General features: G+C 40.6%; 3 protein-coding genes across 6 annotated transcripts; 2 read left to right on the top strand and 1 right to left on the bottom strand.

Moving 5' to 3' along the window:
- Positions 1 to 1,434: 1,434 nt before the first annotated feature.
- On the top strand, positions 1,435 to 2,903 carry LOC115741193 (protein STRICTOSIDINE SYNTHASE-LIKE 12-like). Its single transcript, XM_048280070.1, has 3 exons — positions 1,435 to 1,688; positions 1,951 to 2,226; positions 2,397 to 2,903. The coding sequence occupies exons 1-3, from the start codon at positions 1,435 to 1,437 to the stop codon at positions 2,872 to 2,874; spliced, it is 1,008 nt and encodes a 335-aa protein (XP_048136027.1). The 3' UTR covers positions 2,875 to 2,903.
- Positions 2,904 to 6,028: 3,125 nt separating this feature from the next.
- Positions 6,029 to 8,309, top strand: LOC115742175 (H/ACA ribonucleoprotein complex subunit 2-like protein). The gene is made up of 4 exons (XM_030676306.2): positions 6,029 to 6,229; positions 6,935 to 7,004; positions 7,626 to 7,731; positions 7,910 to 8,309. The coding sequence occupies exons 1-4, from the start codon at positions 6,091 to 6,093 to the stop codon at positions 8,069 to 8,071; spliced, it is 477 nt and encodes a 158-aa protein (XP_030532166.2). The 5' UTR covers positions 6,029 to 6,090; the 3' UTR covers positions 8,072 to 8,309.
- Positions 8,310 to 9,221: 912 nt separating this feature from the next.
- Positions 9,222 to 16,941, bottom strand: LOC115742139 (inorganic pyrophosphatase TTM1-like). Of its 4 annotated transcripts, XM_048280067.1 has the most exons (12): positions 16,627 to 16,941; positions 15,594 to 15,978; positions 14,306 to 14,420; positions 13,927 to 14,122; positions 13,692 to 13,805; positions 13,401 to 13,574; positions 11,738 to 11,932; positions 11,129 to 11,251; positions 10,948 to 11,060; positions 10,649 to 10,769; positions 10,177 to 10,449; positions 9,222 to 9,504 (listed from the first exon to the last, which is right to left on the bottom strand). In XM_048280067.1, exons 2-12 carry the CDS (start codon positions 15,931 to 15,933, stop codon positions 9,292 to 9,294), a joined length of 1,977 nt encoding a protein of 658 aa, XP_048136024.1. In that variant the 5' UTR covers positions 15,934 to 15,978; positions 16,627 to 16,941; the 3' UTR covers positions 9,222 to 9,291. The 4 variants fall into 4 exon arrangements, with proteins under 4 accessions (XP_048136024.1, XP_048136025.1, XP_048136026.1 ...); XM_048280068.1 differs by lacking the exon at positions 13,692 to 13,805; XM_048280069.1 differs by having other exon boundaries at positions 9,222 to 9,422; positions 10,447 to 10,449; positions 13,401 to 13,805.
- Positions 16,942 to 17,211: the final 270 nt, after the last annotated feature.

The raw sequence follows: 17,211 nt of genomic DNA on the forward strand, positions 1-17,211 counted from the left end.
GATTACGGATTAAAGATTGGATTCAGATATTCGCGAAATGTTTTCAAAAATTGGTTGAGATATCCACTTTCTTGATTGATTTGATCGGCATAATATCTTTAGAATGAATATGCTCTTACGTGATATTTAAAATTCTAAAAGATATTGCATTGCATTTTTAGATAAAAAAATTGCATTAAAATCATGTAGATATTTGCACGTTAATTTAATTTTAGAATAGGTTAATGTATATTCGCATTCTAGGATAGAACATGCATATTTACATTGATTTTCATGTCTAAAATAATTTATCTTTAATATGTTAGGGATTAGGCAAACCTGAACCTTAAAATATGTAAGATAATTATCTTTAGCCATAGTTTTATTTAGGGTCATTCATTAATCCGAAAATACAAAAAAAAATAAAATAAGCTTGCCATATCATTTGCATGCTAGGTTTGGAATACGTAGAATTTGCATGTTGCATGTCTCGATCTTTACGTCATGTAGTCAATTTAATTAGACCGTAACATCATTTGTACTTTAGTTACATTTAATTGCATGTCATCCAGGTTAGTCATGTAGTTAAATTAATTTCATATGCATGCTTAGGATTTCCTTGCATTAAATTTAATTCATTTGCATCTTAGATTAAATTCATGCATTGCATATAGGTTAGTCTTTATCCCATTAAAAAGCAAAAATTCAAAAGTGAGAACAATTTGTCTTGGCGTATGCTTCCCGCAATTACCTTGACTTCTGGATGTTCAATTAATTGATTGTGCATTCGCATGATAACCTTTGTTAGTGACTTAGGTTAAAATCAATTAATGTTGCTCGACAAAAATTTTTCATGAAATAAAATGGTACCGAAAGGGCGTTAGAGTAATCTAGCGTAATCAAGTCCCCGGACTTAGAATCTCCGGTTCGTAGAAGTAATTTAATTCTCCCGCTAATTTACTTAGGTTTCTAATCGACCTATCAAAAAACGATTAGTGGCGACTCCAATTCAAATATTTGCATGTTAAGTTGCAATTTGGTATGGACTTGGGAGAGTCCGAGTTAGGTTAGTTGAATAATTGACCTAATAATCCATTAGCCTAAAAACCCGGATTTTTAGGTCGTGACAACCTTAGCACAAAATTTCAATATAGCCCTCTCAATCAATATTCACCAGGATTTGCCACGTAGCGCTCAAGTCATTGCCCCGATGCACACCTAACTTGTCCTTTGAATTGGAATTACCCTTCCCTATGTCAACTTCATATGGTCGATCCCTTCTCTTGAGGTTTCCACTTGGGCCACACACTAATCCGCCCACCCTACTCATCTTAATTGATCTCGTGCATGAAAATGCTCAATAGAAGCGGCATCAGTGTTACCTTCGTGGAGCCTATAAATACCCTCATGCACTTGCTCTGTCTCTTCATCCAAAAACACCGAAGCTACAAAAACATGGCGGTCGTTTCTAGCTTGAGATCAGTCACGATGATCGCCGTCGCCGCCTTCCTTCTCTTCGCCATGCCTCTGGCAATCGCCCTGCCCAGCTACACAAATAATTTCTCACTGCCACCAGGCACCGGCGGCCCCGAATCTATCGCCTTTGATCGCCTCGGAGGTGGACCTTACACCGGCATCTCCGATGGTAGGATTGTGAAACACGTTCCTCTCCGCGGTTTCATTGATTTCGCCTACACCGCACAAACCCGGTAATTTTTCTCTCTCGAACCAAAGTGGCTACTTCTATATTATGCCCGCTCATTATATTTGATTTTCTCAACCGTATAGTATACGAATACACGTACCAATTCATACATCTGGTTTTATGTATATACACAATATGTACTGGAATGTTACGCGCTCGGGCTTAAACTCGATCATCAAAAGCAATGTCCAAAGAAGTGGGTATTAACAGCACGAATCTACTGGACTAATTAGGTAATTTTTCTTGTGCATTTCGGGATGATTTAGGAACAAGACGTTCTGCGACGGGAGAAACGCGACGGCCGATGCCACGGTGGGGTTGATCTGTGGGAGGCCAGTAGGGATTGCATTCAACAGTACTGGGTTTCTCTTCATCTGTGATGCTTACTTGGGGCTTTACGTGGTCGGTCCTTCCGGAGGACGAGCGACCCGGCTCGTTTCTTCCGCAGGAGGCGCAGCGATCCGCTTCTGTGATGGCTTGGACGTCGATTCTAATACCGGTTTAGTCTACTTCACAGATGCTAGCTCCCGATATGTACTCAGGTATGAACTATTAGCCTGCGAGAGCACACCATATTTACTGAGAAAATTCTAAGTACACTGAAAGGAAGCGGCTAGCGTAACCGTCCATTGCTCAATAATAGTGTGACGATGCTATGCTAGCACAAAACACCAGGATGTTAAGGCAATTTTACTTCTTTGGTTTGCATCAGCAATGCCACCCAAGCCATCCTGAATGGGGACAGAACCGGAAGGCTACTGAGCTTCAACCCGAGGACCGGACAGGTTGCCGTGTTGGCCAGGGGGCTTTCGGGTCCTGGCGGCGTCGCCGTGGCTAAGGACAGCTCCTACCTCCTCATCACCGAGTTCGTCGGCGGCACCGTCAAGAAGTTCTTCCTCACTGGCCCGAGTGCTAACAGGATTCAGACCTTGCTGAACAACGTCCCCATCGCGAGCAAAATCAAGCGAACCGTGGAAGGAGAGTTTACCTTCACGGAGACCGTAGCGCCCTTCACGCATAGGGCGCTGAGGATCAACGGAGACGGGACGGTTCTGGCGAACGTGTCCCTCGGTGGCCCTTACAACAACGTTAGTGTCGTCACCGGAGTTCAAATCTTTCGTGGGTTTACTTACGTTGCGTCTCTGGATGCCAACTTTATTGATCCAGTCTCTGAGCTGGGGCTCGCCTAAATGTCGAAGGCCGCATAACGAACAACCTTTCTGAGAAAGGTGTACTCAAGGAAAATAAAAAAGGTTCAAAGGCCGTAATGATATGATAACGGTGCATCAAAGGCATGAGGATGATCACCCAATAATGCTGAATAAAAGCATGACATTTGTGCTGAAGCTTTATTGTGTTCTTATTATATCTTGCATTTGTGTAAGTATAAAATTTGCAAAACAAACCAAAATCCAAAAATCAAGGTATATTATCATAGCATGGTCGGTAGAGGCAAGTGCACGCTCGTCTTTCAAGGACAGATATGTGACTACACACAAGCAAAAGGATTGGCGGGTCAATCACCGAATCATACATCATCATTAACAATGAGCACACGCCGAGATGTCCATCCGCAGCTATAATTTTTCCTTTACATGTTGTGCACCCAAGTTCGGCTTCCTCAACACCGTTACCCTACAGAGACGGTGAAAAATATATTGAACAAGCTTAATTCTAACACTTGTGAGAGAGAGCCCAATGCAAGTCTGCAAGACATTAAAGCTTCCAGCAAAAACATATCGAACGAGCACATATCTGACGTCCAAGCTACCGTGACCACCATTAAAACTAGAGATGGAGTCGTTATTCATTAAAGGAATATGCTTATATGACAGTTTTTTTATCTACTATAAGATTGATAGCATGTTGCGAGTCACAAAAATTAAATAAAAAATAATTAAAATGGTTGGGAAGTCCACTCCTTCAAAATTTTGTGGCCCACAGTATGCCGTTATTCTTACAATCATCCAAAGACTATTATGTTAGCAAAATCTTTCATTAAAACATGTAGATCAAGAACTAGATCGGGAGAGAAAAACTCCCAAGTGTTAGATCTGTGAAGTTGAAAGAGCAGAGCTTCCAAATCTACATCTAAATCGGAAGAGTAAAGCAACAAATAAGAAAAATATGGAAGGAAAAACAATGAAAGCGTGTGGGGGAGGAAGATATTTAGGTAAAATTGCCCCCTCGCTAGAAGCTGAAGAAGCGAAGAAAGGCTGAAACTCGGAGAGGGAGAGCCTTTTCGTTTTGACGCAGTCACAAGAACATCAGTCGAATGCATGCGTTCATCAATTTCCCCAAAGAGGAGAGATATCATTGTCGGGAGAAAATTAGTTGAGTCTTCTACTCAACTCATTTCGTGTCCTATATGTCCATACTTATGAACTGAATATTAAAATTTTTAATAAAATTGATTGCTGTGTTGACAATCCCTCCCTGAAGACAAAATTGAAATCAACATGCATGATTTATGGCGGGCTGCATGAACTCAAGAATGACGAACTCTCTGAGAAGACCTCACTAAATGCTAGCATGTGCATGAAGAAAAATGAAGACAAAAGCTACAACAATTTGATGGGGAGAGCTCCTAAAGCATGAAGACAAATAATGCCAACAAAGTTATTGTTTGGGTGCATGGAATATCCCCATATACAAGATGAACAGATGAAAAAGTTGGATGACAAAAGCGAGAATTGTATTTTCATTGGCTATAGTGACACAATTAAAAGTTATAAGTTGTATGACCTGATCACTGAAAAGGTAATCATCAATAGCGATGTCCGGTTCTTAGAAGATGAAGCGTTGGACTGGAACCAAAAGGATGACCACAAAAGCATCGCCATTGAAGGTAAACCATTAGAGCAAGAGAACCAAAAGGGTGGCAATAAAAGCAAGAACTGCATCTTCATATGGCTGTGTTGACTTGGACGCTGGCATTGATGAGGCCAATTTATAATAATATTTTAATAATAGAAAGAGAAAAAAAAAGAAGAAAGAATATTAAAAATAACAAAAAAAAGTCAAAAAATATTAAAATGCTATTAAAATTTAGCTACATGAGCGTCGGCATCCACGTCAATGCTAACCGGCTAAAATTGGCCGGATAGATTGAATTGACACAAATGCAACATATTTTGGAATCAATTGTCCAAAAAAAGTTTAGGACTAAACTAGCATAATTGCCATAGATTTTGTATTTATAATTTTTTTGGTAATTCTTCTTCACAAAATATGACCCTTTGAAATAACTACTTCATGTTTGTCTGGTTAATAAAGGGTTTAATAGCCTTATCTAGTTATAATCCTTGTTTGTTCATGTAAGAAAAGCACTATATAAGGTAAATGTGAGTTTTTAAGGGATATACGACACTACATGAAAAATCATGTTTGAATTTTTTTTTTTTTTTTTTGGGTAAGGAATCATGTTTGAATTGTTCATGCTTCATAACATCATTATTTGTCTTGGACCCGAGTAAAGTCCTTAAACCGCTTCGTCCGAACTCTGGGATACAAAATTCGGGGGTATTCCTTAAAATAAAAAGAAGAAAAATATTTTCTCTTAATTTAAGGGGGTGATGGTGGGAAAAGTAGACTTCATGTCATATTTGGATGGCTACCGCCGGGTAGGGTCGTATAGTAGCGTCTCGCGCCTAAGGTGAATCATCGGAGTTTCGAGTCATGCGTCGTCGACTTGTGCTTCGCACAATATTTTTGAACCGACTTGTTAACGACGTAACCCCGATATGAGGATGTTTGAATTGTTCATGCTTCATAACATCGTTATTTGCCTATTCTATTCAATAAAAGGGTAATAATGATCACATAGCACCAAAGAGGTGGGATGAAGCTATAGGTATACAACAGAAAAGGAAAGCATGCATTGTCATTATCATCTTAATTTGGATTTGATAAATACTATTATGTCACTTTTCATCTTAAATGTCATTTTCAAATGAAAAATGATCTTTTTAGTTTGTGAAAGAAAATACATTATTTGTATTCTTAAATGTAACAACAAACCACTGTGGTTGTCCCGGTGGACATCTTTCTCATTTGGGAAAGGGGTGGTGTAAAGTTCGATTTCCCGCCTTCTCAGAGGTTGGGGGTGAGGATGCTTGAGCGAGAGATATCGCAAGTAAGAATAGGATAGGATATAATTAGAACAAACAAAGAAAAATGTAACAACAAATTGTAATTTGTAGAAACCGTGCGTGCGGAGATATGATAGGCACGTGGGCGTGCTAGAGCCCCCGACCGGTCGAACCAATACTTTTACCAAGCGAACCGGAATCGCTCTACCGGACCGGTTTGAGTGAAAAACCCTAGTCTCCCTCCCCCGCGCGATTTCTCTATGATTGTGCGAGCTTCTTCCGAGTTCAGAGAGAGAGAGAGAGAGAGAGAGAGATATGGGAAGCGATAGCGAAGCTGAGAGAGCACGGAAAGAGAAGGAGAAGGAGAGGAAGAAGAAGTTGTCGCTGGCTCCCATTGCCAAGCCTCTCGCCGGCAAGAAGCTGTGCAAGCGGACCTTCAAGCTCGTGCGTCGAGGTACGAACACGTATATACGCTCACGGATTCCTGCGTCGAATCTATTCGTTTTCGTCGCCTCTCCGCTCATCAATATGTTCCGTGTCGCTCGGTTTTTCTTGCCCTTTGGACACTCGAATGACAGGGCAATTTTACAAACGATGTTTCTGATTGTTCTTTCCCTTTTGATGTTGGGTTTTCGCTTTGATTAGAATCTCTTTATGAAAAAGAAGCAAATTCTTGTTCATCATCCGTCGCGATTTTAACTAAAATAAGCAATTGAACTGTCTTGATGTCTCGTTTTTTGATCCTGGAAGGAGCATCGTGGTATGTTGGAACTGCGAGCTTGATAAAGAAGAGCTGTAGTTCGTCAGCAGAAACTACGTAAAAACACCAAATTTTGCTTGGCAAAGGAAGAAAATCAAATACTTCCTCTTCTGTTTCTTTCTTTTTTGTTCAATGGATTGGCCATGATGCAGGGTTTTCGAACCAAATATTCCATGGGAACATTTCACTGGAACTTGTTCGTTCTCTTCTTTATTCTGACCTTACTTTAGCATGCCTCTGTCTACGCTTGGTAACAAAAGCTATCCGGTCCAGCTTTCTCAAGGCTTTACTTTGGAGATGCTATGTTGCCTTGCGGAGACCATTGATTCGCTTGTACCATCAAATTGATGGAATCCATGTGCATGCGAGCTAATTTGAATGTTGTGTCTTGACTGGCAGCTGCCGAACAGAAATGCTTAAAAAGAGGCGTGAAGGAGGTGGTCAAGAGCATCAGGCGTGGTCACAAAGGGTCAGCATCAGCTCTCTTTGCACCATCCTTGCATCTAGTTTCTGTTTCCTGTGAAACTATTGGAACCCCGTTTACGTCCTTCTAATTTCTTGTTAGATGAGTTTTCTACTATTGCTTAATACCGACTTATCATTTTGGGTCCGTGTTATTCTTCTTTTTCAAATGTTTGTTTGGGGTCTCTGGATAGTGGTGAGTTGGGATACTAAATGAAGAGTTTGGCATATAAATAGTGCTACGCGGTGATGTTATCAGCTCCAGCAGGGCGAAATATGTGTTGGAGTTGTAGGAGAATGTTTGTTTTGAACAGAAGTGTGGTCTGTGTATGCGAATGAGCTGTGTTGCTGACTTTTTTAAAATGCCATGATGGAGAGCTTAGAATCGTAAGAAGATTCTTCCGTCATTATGTGATCAAGGCGATTTTGAAAATGTACCATTTGAGTTCTCAAGTTACAGTGGTATTGCCCGTGCTACATTCTTTGGCAGTGTGCGCCAAGGAAAGAGAGAACACTTTGCACAAACCCTTTGGGGATTGTTCTTGTTATGTTGAGTTTGTGTTTTATGTATTTGAGTAGAATCGCTCATCTTTCTTGTTACCTTTCCTTTTCTTTTTGCATTGTGCAGATTATGTGTCATTGCTGGCAACATATCACCGATTGATGTGATCACTCATGTCCCCATTTTGTGTGAAGAGAATGATATCCCCTATATATATGTTCCCTCGAAGGAGGTAAGTTCACGTCATCCTTTGATCTGAATGATTAGGTTTTTGTGAAGTCATCAGCACACATGATGCGAACAGGTTGCCATTGCCTCGAAACTTAGTTCGCATTCACCTAATCGGCTGTTTTTACTTTTGGTTCTCCTAGCTCTGAAACTATTATCCTATTTCCTTTTGATGGTTTCAGGATCTAGCAAATGCTGGAGCAACGAAGAGGCCAACATGCTGTGTTCTGGTACTTACGAAGCCGACAAAGGGTGAATTAGGTCCAGAAGAGCAAGAAAAATTAAAGGCTGATTATGACGAAGTTGTAACAGAAGTATCTGAACTTACCTCTACTCTTTTCTAAAAGGTGGCCATACTTGGGGTTCTGCTTCTTTATGCTCATTGCTTTGCTAGTTCTGGCTATTGTATTGTTCGGTGTAGCCTACTGATCTCTGCAGTTTATGTGGTGCCACGGCACATCTATAAATTCACGTATGCGCATCTAAAGCAGGTGCCAAAATAACTGGTACAACAATATCAGTATGAGGGATTTCCTTTCGGTGTGTCATGAACAGGAATGCAAATGAATTCTTGCGACATCATTTTGCCTCCAAAGAATTAGCAATTTGCTGCCTTGGAGATGCAGAGACTACGGGCTGGTTTCTTAAAACGATAGCATGCCGGAGATCCTGGTTAGCAGATTTAATTACTAAATAACGCAGGAATCCTGGTCAGGGGACAGATATGTGTTCCCGGTCCAATCCCGGTCCAAGGCCACAATGTTAAGTAAAGACTAGAAAGGTGATCGGGTGGATTGCAGCAACATGTTCATTGGATACTTAACTTTAGTGAGAAGGGATCAGCATGCAAGCTAAACACAACCCATCGATTCAATGTTGATGTGAATGTATTTTTCGATCTCCGGAGGTTTTGTTGAGATGCGGGGGGGGGGGGATGGGGTAGGGAAGGGCGAGCGAGAGAGTGCCATACGTGTTCGTGTTTCTTGAACAGGATTGAGATCAAATAATGTCCCTCCCGATTTCCGGTTTGAACCGATGTTTCAAAGTGAAATCAGGCCGTCAACTTGCCCATTATCAGAGGGATCGGCGTTGAATGCGAGTGAAATCCGAAAGTAATGTTGTTTTAGGAATAGGTTTGCTAAAATGCAAGATATGAACCAGTTCCATATCGGTAGTGGACTGACAATTTCAATGTGAATTGCATGAATTTTGCCCCATTGACGGGAGCTTCATCAAGAATGAACTTCACTGATTCATATGTCTCGTGTACATGCACCACTTTTAAAACTTGCAGGAGTTTGCTGTTTATTTTGCTATGATGTCTTAATAGTCTTTGCTTTTGACTATATGGTCCTAGAAACCCCTGTATCACAGATGAAGCTGAAAATCTACAATATCCAGTACACAACCACCCCACCCCCATGCCCACCCCCCCCGGGGACATGCCTGTACAGGGATTATCGGTGGCTTTCCTCACAAAGAAAATTAAAAACATACAGATAGAAAATCTAAAAGGGTATCGGTTTTCATTGTAGTTATGCAGAAAAAAGATCCAGCGGTGGAATCACCTTTGCCTGGTCAAGGTCTTGAACAGAATCAGACCTAGGCCGCCGAAAGCTAGAGTCAGCACAATAGGGACAGTGACGGCATCAGTCATCATGGTTGCATCATTTGTTCTTGCTTGACGTGTCCTCTCTCCCCAAAACTCATGTAGAAGTTTGCTCAGACTGTCTAGCTGGTGCATGATTTGGCGTTGTGATCGAGCAATGACTTGTATCTGCCATTGGGAGAACAAAGCAAGGATAACAAACGGCCATTGTTAACATATGAACTAAAATCATGTTGAAATGATTAAAAATGAGAGATCGATTCAATCTTCCTCAAGTGATAGCCTCTGTTCGGACAAGAATATTCCATTTTCATCAGGCCAGGAGTACATCAACTTGCATGAATTCACATACCTATTCAACACAAACAGGACTCACTATCTCTTGGACTATGGTTCAACATCCCTCCTGTCAACCAGAGAAACGAGCAAACATTGTTTTGCACAACTATCCGCGCAACTTTGTGCCAAATGAAATTGTACAGGCAACAGGTTACGGCCCTTTCTGGTATTTTATTGGTCCTGTAAACTCCCCTAAAAGTTTTGGGATTCACCATAAAGGCACGCCTAGTTTTTGAAGATATTCTACATGGCACAACACTGCTCCACAAATTTTACGCAGTAGAATATGTCACCAGTTCGTCCAAAACAGGGTTTCAGAAGATAAACTCGATATCATACTCTGAGGTTATAGCATATGCTACGCCAGAAAAGATAAGGCCAATTATCATCTCCAATATCAGAAGATCTCTCCTTAATATCTCAATCAAGTAAATGTCATGCCTGGTCAATTGGATCTACTGCACCTAACTAAGTGCCTAAAGACGAGACCCGGAAACATACCTCTTCCATAAGTGGAGTGTCCTTAGCTAATTGGGAAGAGGATGAAGAATGGGGCATCAAAGAACCAGTCAAAGACCCATTTCCTAAGCCAGTTAAAAAAAGAGAAGTGGGTCCGGATCCATTGCAGGCTTCGGCCTGCGGTGCTAAGTTCTGTTGACTAGCTGAAACTCTTCTGGCGTTGAACTTGGAATTGAGCTCTTCGATACGAGATGTAAATTCATCCATCCTCTCATTGAGCGTGGATATTTGCTCAGATAGTTGAGTAATGACTCCCTGTATCCAGTCACATGCGAGTAAAAAACTAACCTTATGACTGCTTGCAAGGGATGGGGGCCCAAAATCAGCAAAATATGTTGGTGAGGAACCACAGAACAAATAATGATAAATCGTTACAGGTTACAAAAGCGGAAAATTATGTGAGAAGATGGTGGTTCAAAATTGTGAGCTTCCTTCAGATTTTCATCATTATTACCTGGTTTGCAATTGCAGGCGATTCTAAAGTTCTTCCGTCAAACCTTCTATTGTTGATGGCGAGTCTGGTCAACTTTGATATGTTCTTGTCTTTCTGACTGGAGAAAGACTGAGACATCCCACTGAAAGGAATACACACAGAATTTAAGCAAAGATCGCTTGAACTTCCCATAATAAAGATGGTGCTATGCTAAATCTGTTCTAAATGATGCAAGGACATGTAAGCTCCTCCATATAAACTTGCTCTATACTAGCTTTTAATAGGGCAGTATCTGGTATTGTGGGTTAACGAGCGTATACCGGTTAAGGTATTTCGTCCTCCTATCTGCAGAAGCCCGGGAAAGCGCCTCTTTGGGGCTGGAAACAAGATCATCATCTAGGCTAAGCTTTGTCTTCAAATCGTCTGGCAATGCCTACAAAGAAACTCAATCATCAGTGGAGAAAGCAGATCAAACCTACAGAGAGGTAAGAAGAGGCATACCATAACATCATTGACAAGCTTCTCCAACTGAATCTGTTCTATGTAGGTGCGTGGAACATATGAACCATCCAAACCCAGCTGCTCTGCAACGTCCTTGACATACATACGGTCACGTCCTTGTACCTTCACAACCAGATCAGAAAGATTTTGCCGTTGGCCTTCCAAATATCAAAACAGAAGCAGCTAGTAGACGCAAACTTGCTAACAAGATAGACTAGTTCAATGAATACACTTGGACAACTTGTATATACACGATAAAATTTTCACGATAGGACACCAAAAAACAAAGCTCTCCACACTTATGAGTTCTGAGTGCTATGGCTTTACATTCATTTATACTTGATTTTTCATAGGTGAAAAAATATACAAATCAGGAAAGTTGTTTTCGGGTCTAAAAGGCACCGAACATCTTGGTTGATGGTTCAGTGATGTTAAGTTGTCCTTTGTCAAACGCTAGAGGATTCTTTTAGTGTACAGGGTTACTTTCAATTCAAATTAACAAGGAAAGAAATGCATGATAGTCTTGAATCTAAAGTTATAAGCCACTGACACAGTAAAATGGCTACAAATGTCAAGTGGAGTATGCTAACTGGACCAGCTGAACAATACCTGAACATACTTGCGATTAAGCTGTTCCAGCCAATCAGTTTTCACAGACACCCTCTCGTCAGAGAAGACATGGCTGCTTCGTTTCAGAATGGATGCAATTGTGTAGCCGAGAGCCATCAATCCTCCTAGCAGGCGCACGCTAACTTCAAAAGTTATTCTCGGAGATATAATGAATGGACTATCTGTAACCCATTCCTGATACAAACAACATCAAATTCATCGAAGCACAGAAGAGGACATTAGATTGATTAAGTCATGATTAGGCAAAGACACACTGTCTTTGAACTGTCCAAAAAAAGCCAAAGTAGTTGGTCTACCATGTAGTTGTCCATGGAAGATGCCATCTCCCATCCCCAATTCTAGACAAACGTCTTTATTACCCTCTGAATAGTGTTGATAAGGTAAATATGATGCATATGGTTGCTTGACATTGGTTTTAGCAAACTTTGTCACACATTATTTGTCGACTTCCTTTCACAGAATGGCTACTCAAAGCTTAGAACCAAGTACAGACACTGCAGCATATAAGGACTAGAATGTAGCCTGTTAACCAGAAACCCATGGATCTTATACAATGAAAACCCTTTTCAATGTGTTTGCTCTTGAAAAGAATCCTGTTTCCACACCAAAATCGACATTTTAACCTGTTCCCACCAAAACATTCTCAAAAAAGAACAATCTAAATTGCATCTTTTCCAAAGGAAAGACCAATAGGATGTAATTTTAAGGGTGAGGGACCCGAGATTTGGAAATTATTTACTTAAAAATGATCGTAGGAAAAATATTTTCATCATCCACAAAAATGTTTAGCCTTAAATTGTTGTCAGTACGGAAAACATTTTCTGGTGACTAGTTTTTCTAAACAATATAACAACTCATTTTTTGGAAAATGTTTCCCAAATCATTTATTTTCCGTGAAGTTAATGGACCCTCAAGAAAATGACAAGCTAAAAGTGAAAAGTATCTTTAGATCATGATGATAATTTGCAAACTCACTTTGTACTAAAACAACCTCTGACCATTGCCTCTGTTTTTATTTAAAACATGTTCTCTAATGAATTTCCTAGAGGAACTCCAAATCAACACTTCTCCCATAACTTGCAGTATCTTATGGAAAAAGCCCAAATGTCGGTTTCACATTAGATCAAGTACCAATTTCAAGAAGTTTTCTGAATAGCTGAAATTTACAAGGTGATTTAGTTAGCAGCTACTATACCAAGAACTAATCAGAAACTTATTTTCAGAGAGTGGTATGGGAATTGAGCGGGAAACTAGATGCTGGTTTTACTGAATATCCTGGTAAATGCTTTAATGATATTACTTAACTTTTGCAGCAGAGGTCATTTTTATCAGAGTTGTGACACAACGATAACATTTTGGAACGCAATGCCAAGTGACTTCTAAGAGATTAAAATCTGGAACTTGGATCGCAAGTTTCGAAAGAGCTAAAGTGACAATCATTTGCTGATTTTCTGCCTAAGAATGGAACTAGAGAAAAGTCTGATTTAAGGTTCTATTACGTTCTGAAAAAACTTGGCAGCTGTTATTTGAATCTAGGCTTGCAAGGCAGGTTTTACTTGGTTTTCCATCATATCTCCAGAAGTAAGAAAAAAAATGAAAAATATGACACCATAGCAAGAAGCTTAACCTTATATTATCCCACCTCAAACATGAGATTGTATTTGCCATCCCTATTTCGCATCCTGAGATATGATTGGCAAGCTTCTGGATCTTCACCAGGTGGTAGAAGATATATATCATAAGTTTCCTCGACACTCTCTGAATATGTTCCAGGGAAAACAGCCTTGATTTCATCCTCTGTTACTGTCCTCGTTGACTGCGCTAAATAAAAGGTATGAATTAAAATACGGAAAAAGGAAAAGAAGCAAGTCTCGATCTGATAGAAATGTGAAAATAGACTGCAAACTCCAGATAGAAAAGGTTTGACAATAACTTTGAGAATATAAGTGGGATTCTGAAATCCAGAGAAAGGATTAAATTTGTTGATTATTTTTATATGCGCAGTCTGAAGATCAGGCTCAATGAAAGCCTTGTACATTGGGTACACCTGCAGTGAGAAAAAACCTTGGTTAGATGCATCAATGGTGAAAAACTGAAAATAATAATCAGCAGACAACTGGACACCCCATTACTTAATTAAACTCTTGACACAGGGAAAGCAAGAAAACCGTTTCAGATATCTGCTGAATGATTTCTTCAGGTTCTTGACCAGCACGTTGGATATCCCTTAGAACTCGTTTGACAAGGTCAAAATGAACCCCTCCAGTCACAGAGACGCGAAGATCAAGCAAAGGGCGCAATTTTTCGCTCAGGGCGTAAATGCCTTCTATAATCACAATGCGAGAACTGGGAACTTCAATATTCCTGTCAAAAGCATAATGTCACTTTTTTTTTTGCGTAATGCATGTACAATGATACAAGTAGATGAAAAGCAGCAATTTTTAGTGTGTATTCTACAAAAGTTTTCAAATTTCATCAGGTAAATCTTTCTTCTTTTTTACCAATGAAGTAAGTAAAACTTTCCATATTTAGAGAGATGTGCATAACCTGTAGCCTATACGCGAGCTAGACTTGAAATCATATATAGGAACCTGAACAGGCTTCCCGGCCTTTAAACCATGAATATTCTCAAGCAATGTGCCATAGTCCGTCAAGCGAGGATCTGCTTCAAATATAATTGTTAGAATTTATCCCTCATCTCTCATTTAGCAAAGTTCATGAAATAAGTAGTATTTTCAACATATAAGATGCCAATAAGGGAACCATATCCTAGAGTGCCTGTAGATGACTAAAGGAATTAGGCAGAAGAAAGACCACGCATGAAAGGAAATCAAAATGAAGATATGTGACAAACATAGCTGGCGCATAAGGCAAGCGAAGAAAGGAAGAATATTAAAGTAGTTACGTAACCAGATCATGTAGAAAAAGCTTTCATAAATTGACATGTTTCAACCTTCAGGCTTTGATAAAGATCGATCCAATATTAAAAATCAAACAATTACGGAAGGAAGGGACACGCACTGATCTTAGAAGAGATGAAATGGTCATGCCCCATCTAGAAGAGATGAAATACTTATTAAAGAGAGATGACTCCAGAAAAAAGAAGCCTAGATCTTAGGGATGAAAAGAAGATCAATAGACCTACGTGACGGGTGAATATTAAGCATTCAGGCTTACAATGCCCGAGAATTAAACCAGAGAAATCACAAAAATACATGGAAAATGGCCGCTTTACGTCACTGACCTACTCAAAAGCCAGGGCAGCTGGCAAAATAATGCCTTAATTAACTCAAAACGCAAGTATCTGGGAGCATTGTGTGTTCCTCTCATGCTAAATAAAATACACCAAGTCATCAAGTTTTACACATTTTTGCCAAGTTGGACTTGGTTGGCTCCTCTTCACTAACCTGGTTGGTTCCATTGAACTGATCAACTGCCACATGAAGATTTGCCCACAAAGCTAATAGATCTTTGCCACAAGCCAACACTCTGTTTCTTTCCAGTGCCAACATTTGGAGGAAGCTCTCTTCCTGACGGAAAAGCTAACCCATTCCTAGACATCAGTGTTTCTTTAAGATTGGAAGACAGCTAACAATCTCGAAGTGGCTGTTAATCCTCCTACCTCTAAATAGCTGATACTTCTCTTCGGTATTAAAAGTACTCTCTTTTGAAAGTGGACATTCTGTGAACCTAATAAATCCTAGCTATTTTGAGTTTGTGCCTTCTATCTCTCCTAAAACTCTTTGGAATCTGGCTGAAGTGGAACCCAAGAACTTCCGAGGAATTTAAAATTGAAGATAAACCCAAAACCGACACGGATGAATAGAGGACTCACCATCGAAGTTGCCGTCAATTATGCGGCTGGAGTCATTGTAATTATCCATTGATATGACAGCAATGCTGGGCATAAAGTTCAGCACCTTCTCGGTGAACACGGTCTTGCCAGCTCCAGAAGGACCGGCTACTCCAACTAATATTAACCCATCATTCTTTTGGGCCAACAATTGACACGCCCGGATAAATATGAAAAAACCCTTCTCAAATGAAAGTGATTCCTGGATCGGAACGATCTCAAAGCGATCAGAGTCCTTTCTCTTAACTATCTGGACCTGATCCCGCAAGAGGCCAGAACGCCGGCGAGGTGAATCGGCACTTGGTGAATTATCTTGAGCCATGTGTGGAGTAGATGTGTACGTCCCCCAGTAAGTTGTAGATGAAAGCTAAAACAGGAAAGGAGCTATCAATAAGCATCTGTAGCAGATCAGCAGTGGAAGAATTCTGATATTGCGAGGAATACGAGGTAATATTGAAACAGCAGAGAGCCAACGAAAGCGGAATAGAAACAACGGCAAAGTCAAGAGCAAATGTATGCACGCGTGGGCGCCAGTGGGGGCATTAGCTGCAGCAACATTTTTCAAACGGACCTTCAAGATCATGCCAACAGCTCGACACAGATTCTTCACCGGCGAGCATCATTGCTATTGGCTGAGACTGAGAGTATCTCGGACCAACACGACCGTGAACAATAAAAAGAGAACACATCCACGGCCTTCCTCCCAAAGAGGAAATGCGTCGGGTCGAATCCGCAGGTACCAAGAAAAGGAAAATCAACAATCAAGAACATTAAAGCGCTCGAACGATCGTACTTACCGGCCGATGATCCTAATGGAAACATGCCCAAGGCCCGATTTGTTCACGCAAGGACCCATCGAATTCATAAGAAGGACGTTGAAAACAAACTCGCGCATAAAAGATCATCAAAGTAAATATCATTCGCACCCAAATGGCAAAAACCAACGAAATCAAATAAACCTCTTCACTTTAAACACCCCCCCCAACCCCGTCAAAAGAAGTAAATCCAGACGAACCTGGTGCTTAGGCAGGATCGATCCCACGCCAGACAAGGCAACAGCAAGAAACAACGTCGGCGATCTTCTGGTTCCAAGAACGGAGGTGGTCTCTGTCTCCGAGAAACCAAAAGGGGGGGCGGGAAAGAATCGGAACGGTTCTTGGGAGGCAATTGGGTGGTCTCAGAAACGCTAGGGGAGGCACGGAATCGAATCTTTCCCGCAGCTGGGTCTCGCAGCGATGGAGGAGGGATTCTTGATTTTCCGTGAGGGAGAGCAGCAGAGCGTGGCAGTCCAAGAAGAGAGTGAATCCATTACCATGTGCCGGCAATCCAAAGCCAGCTGCTTTAAGCTTCGACGGTGGATATATCTACAGCGCGTTCGACATAAATTCGCGTTCGAAAAATTTAAACAAAAAATGTTTAACGGAAACTGGCTTATTAAAATCATTTAAATTCCGACCAAAAAAAAAAAAATCACGTAAATCATCCCTTCGATGTGACATTGCGCCGGTGTCCGACTTGAATTTCAGAATACTTATGTTTTGTTGGGTTTCCATGGCTCTTGATCAATATGGGAAAATTTAAAAAAAAGACTCGAAGTGCT

The sequence above is a fragment of the Rhodamnia argentea genome, chromosome 6 (assembly GCF_020921035.1).
Source record: "Rhodamnia argentea isolate NSW1041297 chromosome 6, ASM2092103v1, whole genome shotgun sequence".
Lineage (NCBI taxonomy): Eukaryota > Viridiplantae > Streptophyta > Magnoliopsida > Myrtales > Myrtaceae > Rhodamnia > Rhodamnia argentea.

Excerpts from the sequence above, each read along its gene's own strand:
- LOC115741193 (XM_048280070.1), top strand. The coding sequence starts at position 1,435 with ATGGCGGTCGTTTCTAGCTTGAGATCAGTCACGATGATCGCCGTCGCC. Across the intron at positions 1,689-1,950 it reads GCCTACACCGCACAAACCCG|GAACAAGACGTTCTGCGACG; the intron begins GTAATTTTTCTC and ends GGGATGATTTAG. Across the intron at positions 2,227-2,396 it reads AGCTCCCGATATGTACTCAG|CAATGCCACCCAAGCCATCC; the intron begins GTATGAACTATT and ends GGTTTGCATCAG.
- LOC115742175 (XM_030676306.2), top strand. The coding sequence starts at position 6,091 with ATGGGAAGCGATAGCGAAGCTGAGAGAGCACGGAAAGAGAAGGAGAAG. Across the intron at positions 7,005-7,625 it reads ATCAGGCGTGGTCACAAAGG|ATTATGTGTCATTGCTGGCA; the intron begins GTCAGCATCAGC and ends TGCATTGTGCAG. Across the intron at positions 7,732-7,909 it reads TATATGTTCCCTCGAAGGAG|GATCTAGCAAATGCTGGAGC; the intron begins GTAAGTTCACGT and ends TGATGGTTTCAG.
- LOC115742139 (XM_030676267.2), bottom strand. The coding sequence starts at position 15,933 with ATGGCTCAAGATAATTCACCAAGTGCCGATTCACCTCGCCGGCGTTCT. Across the intron at positions 11,933-13,400 it reads AATACAATCTCATGTTTGAG|GAATGGGTTACAGATAGTCC; the intron begins GTGGGATAATAT and ends TGTTTGTATCAG. Across the intron at positions 9,505-10,176 it reads ACACTCCACTTATGGAAGAG|ATACAAGTCATTGCTCGATC; the intron begins GTATGTTTCCGG and ends TCCCAATGGCAG.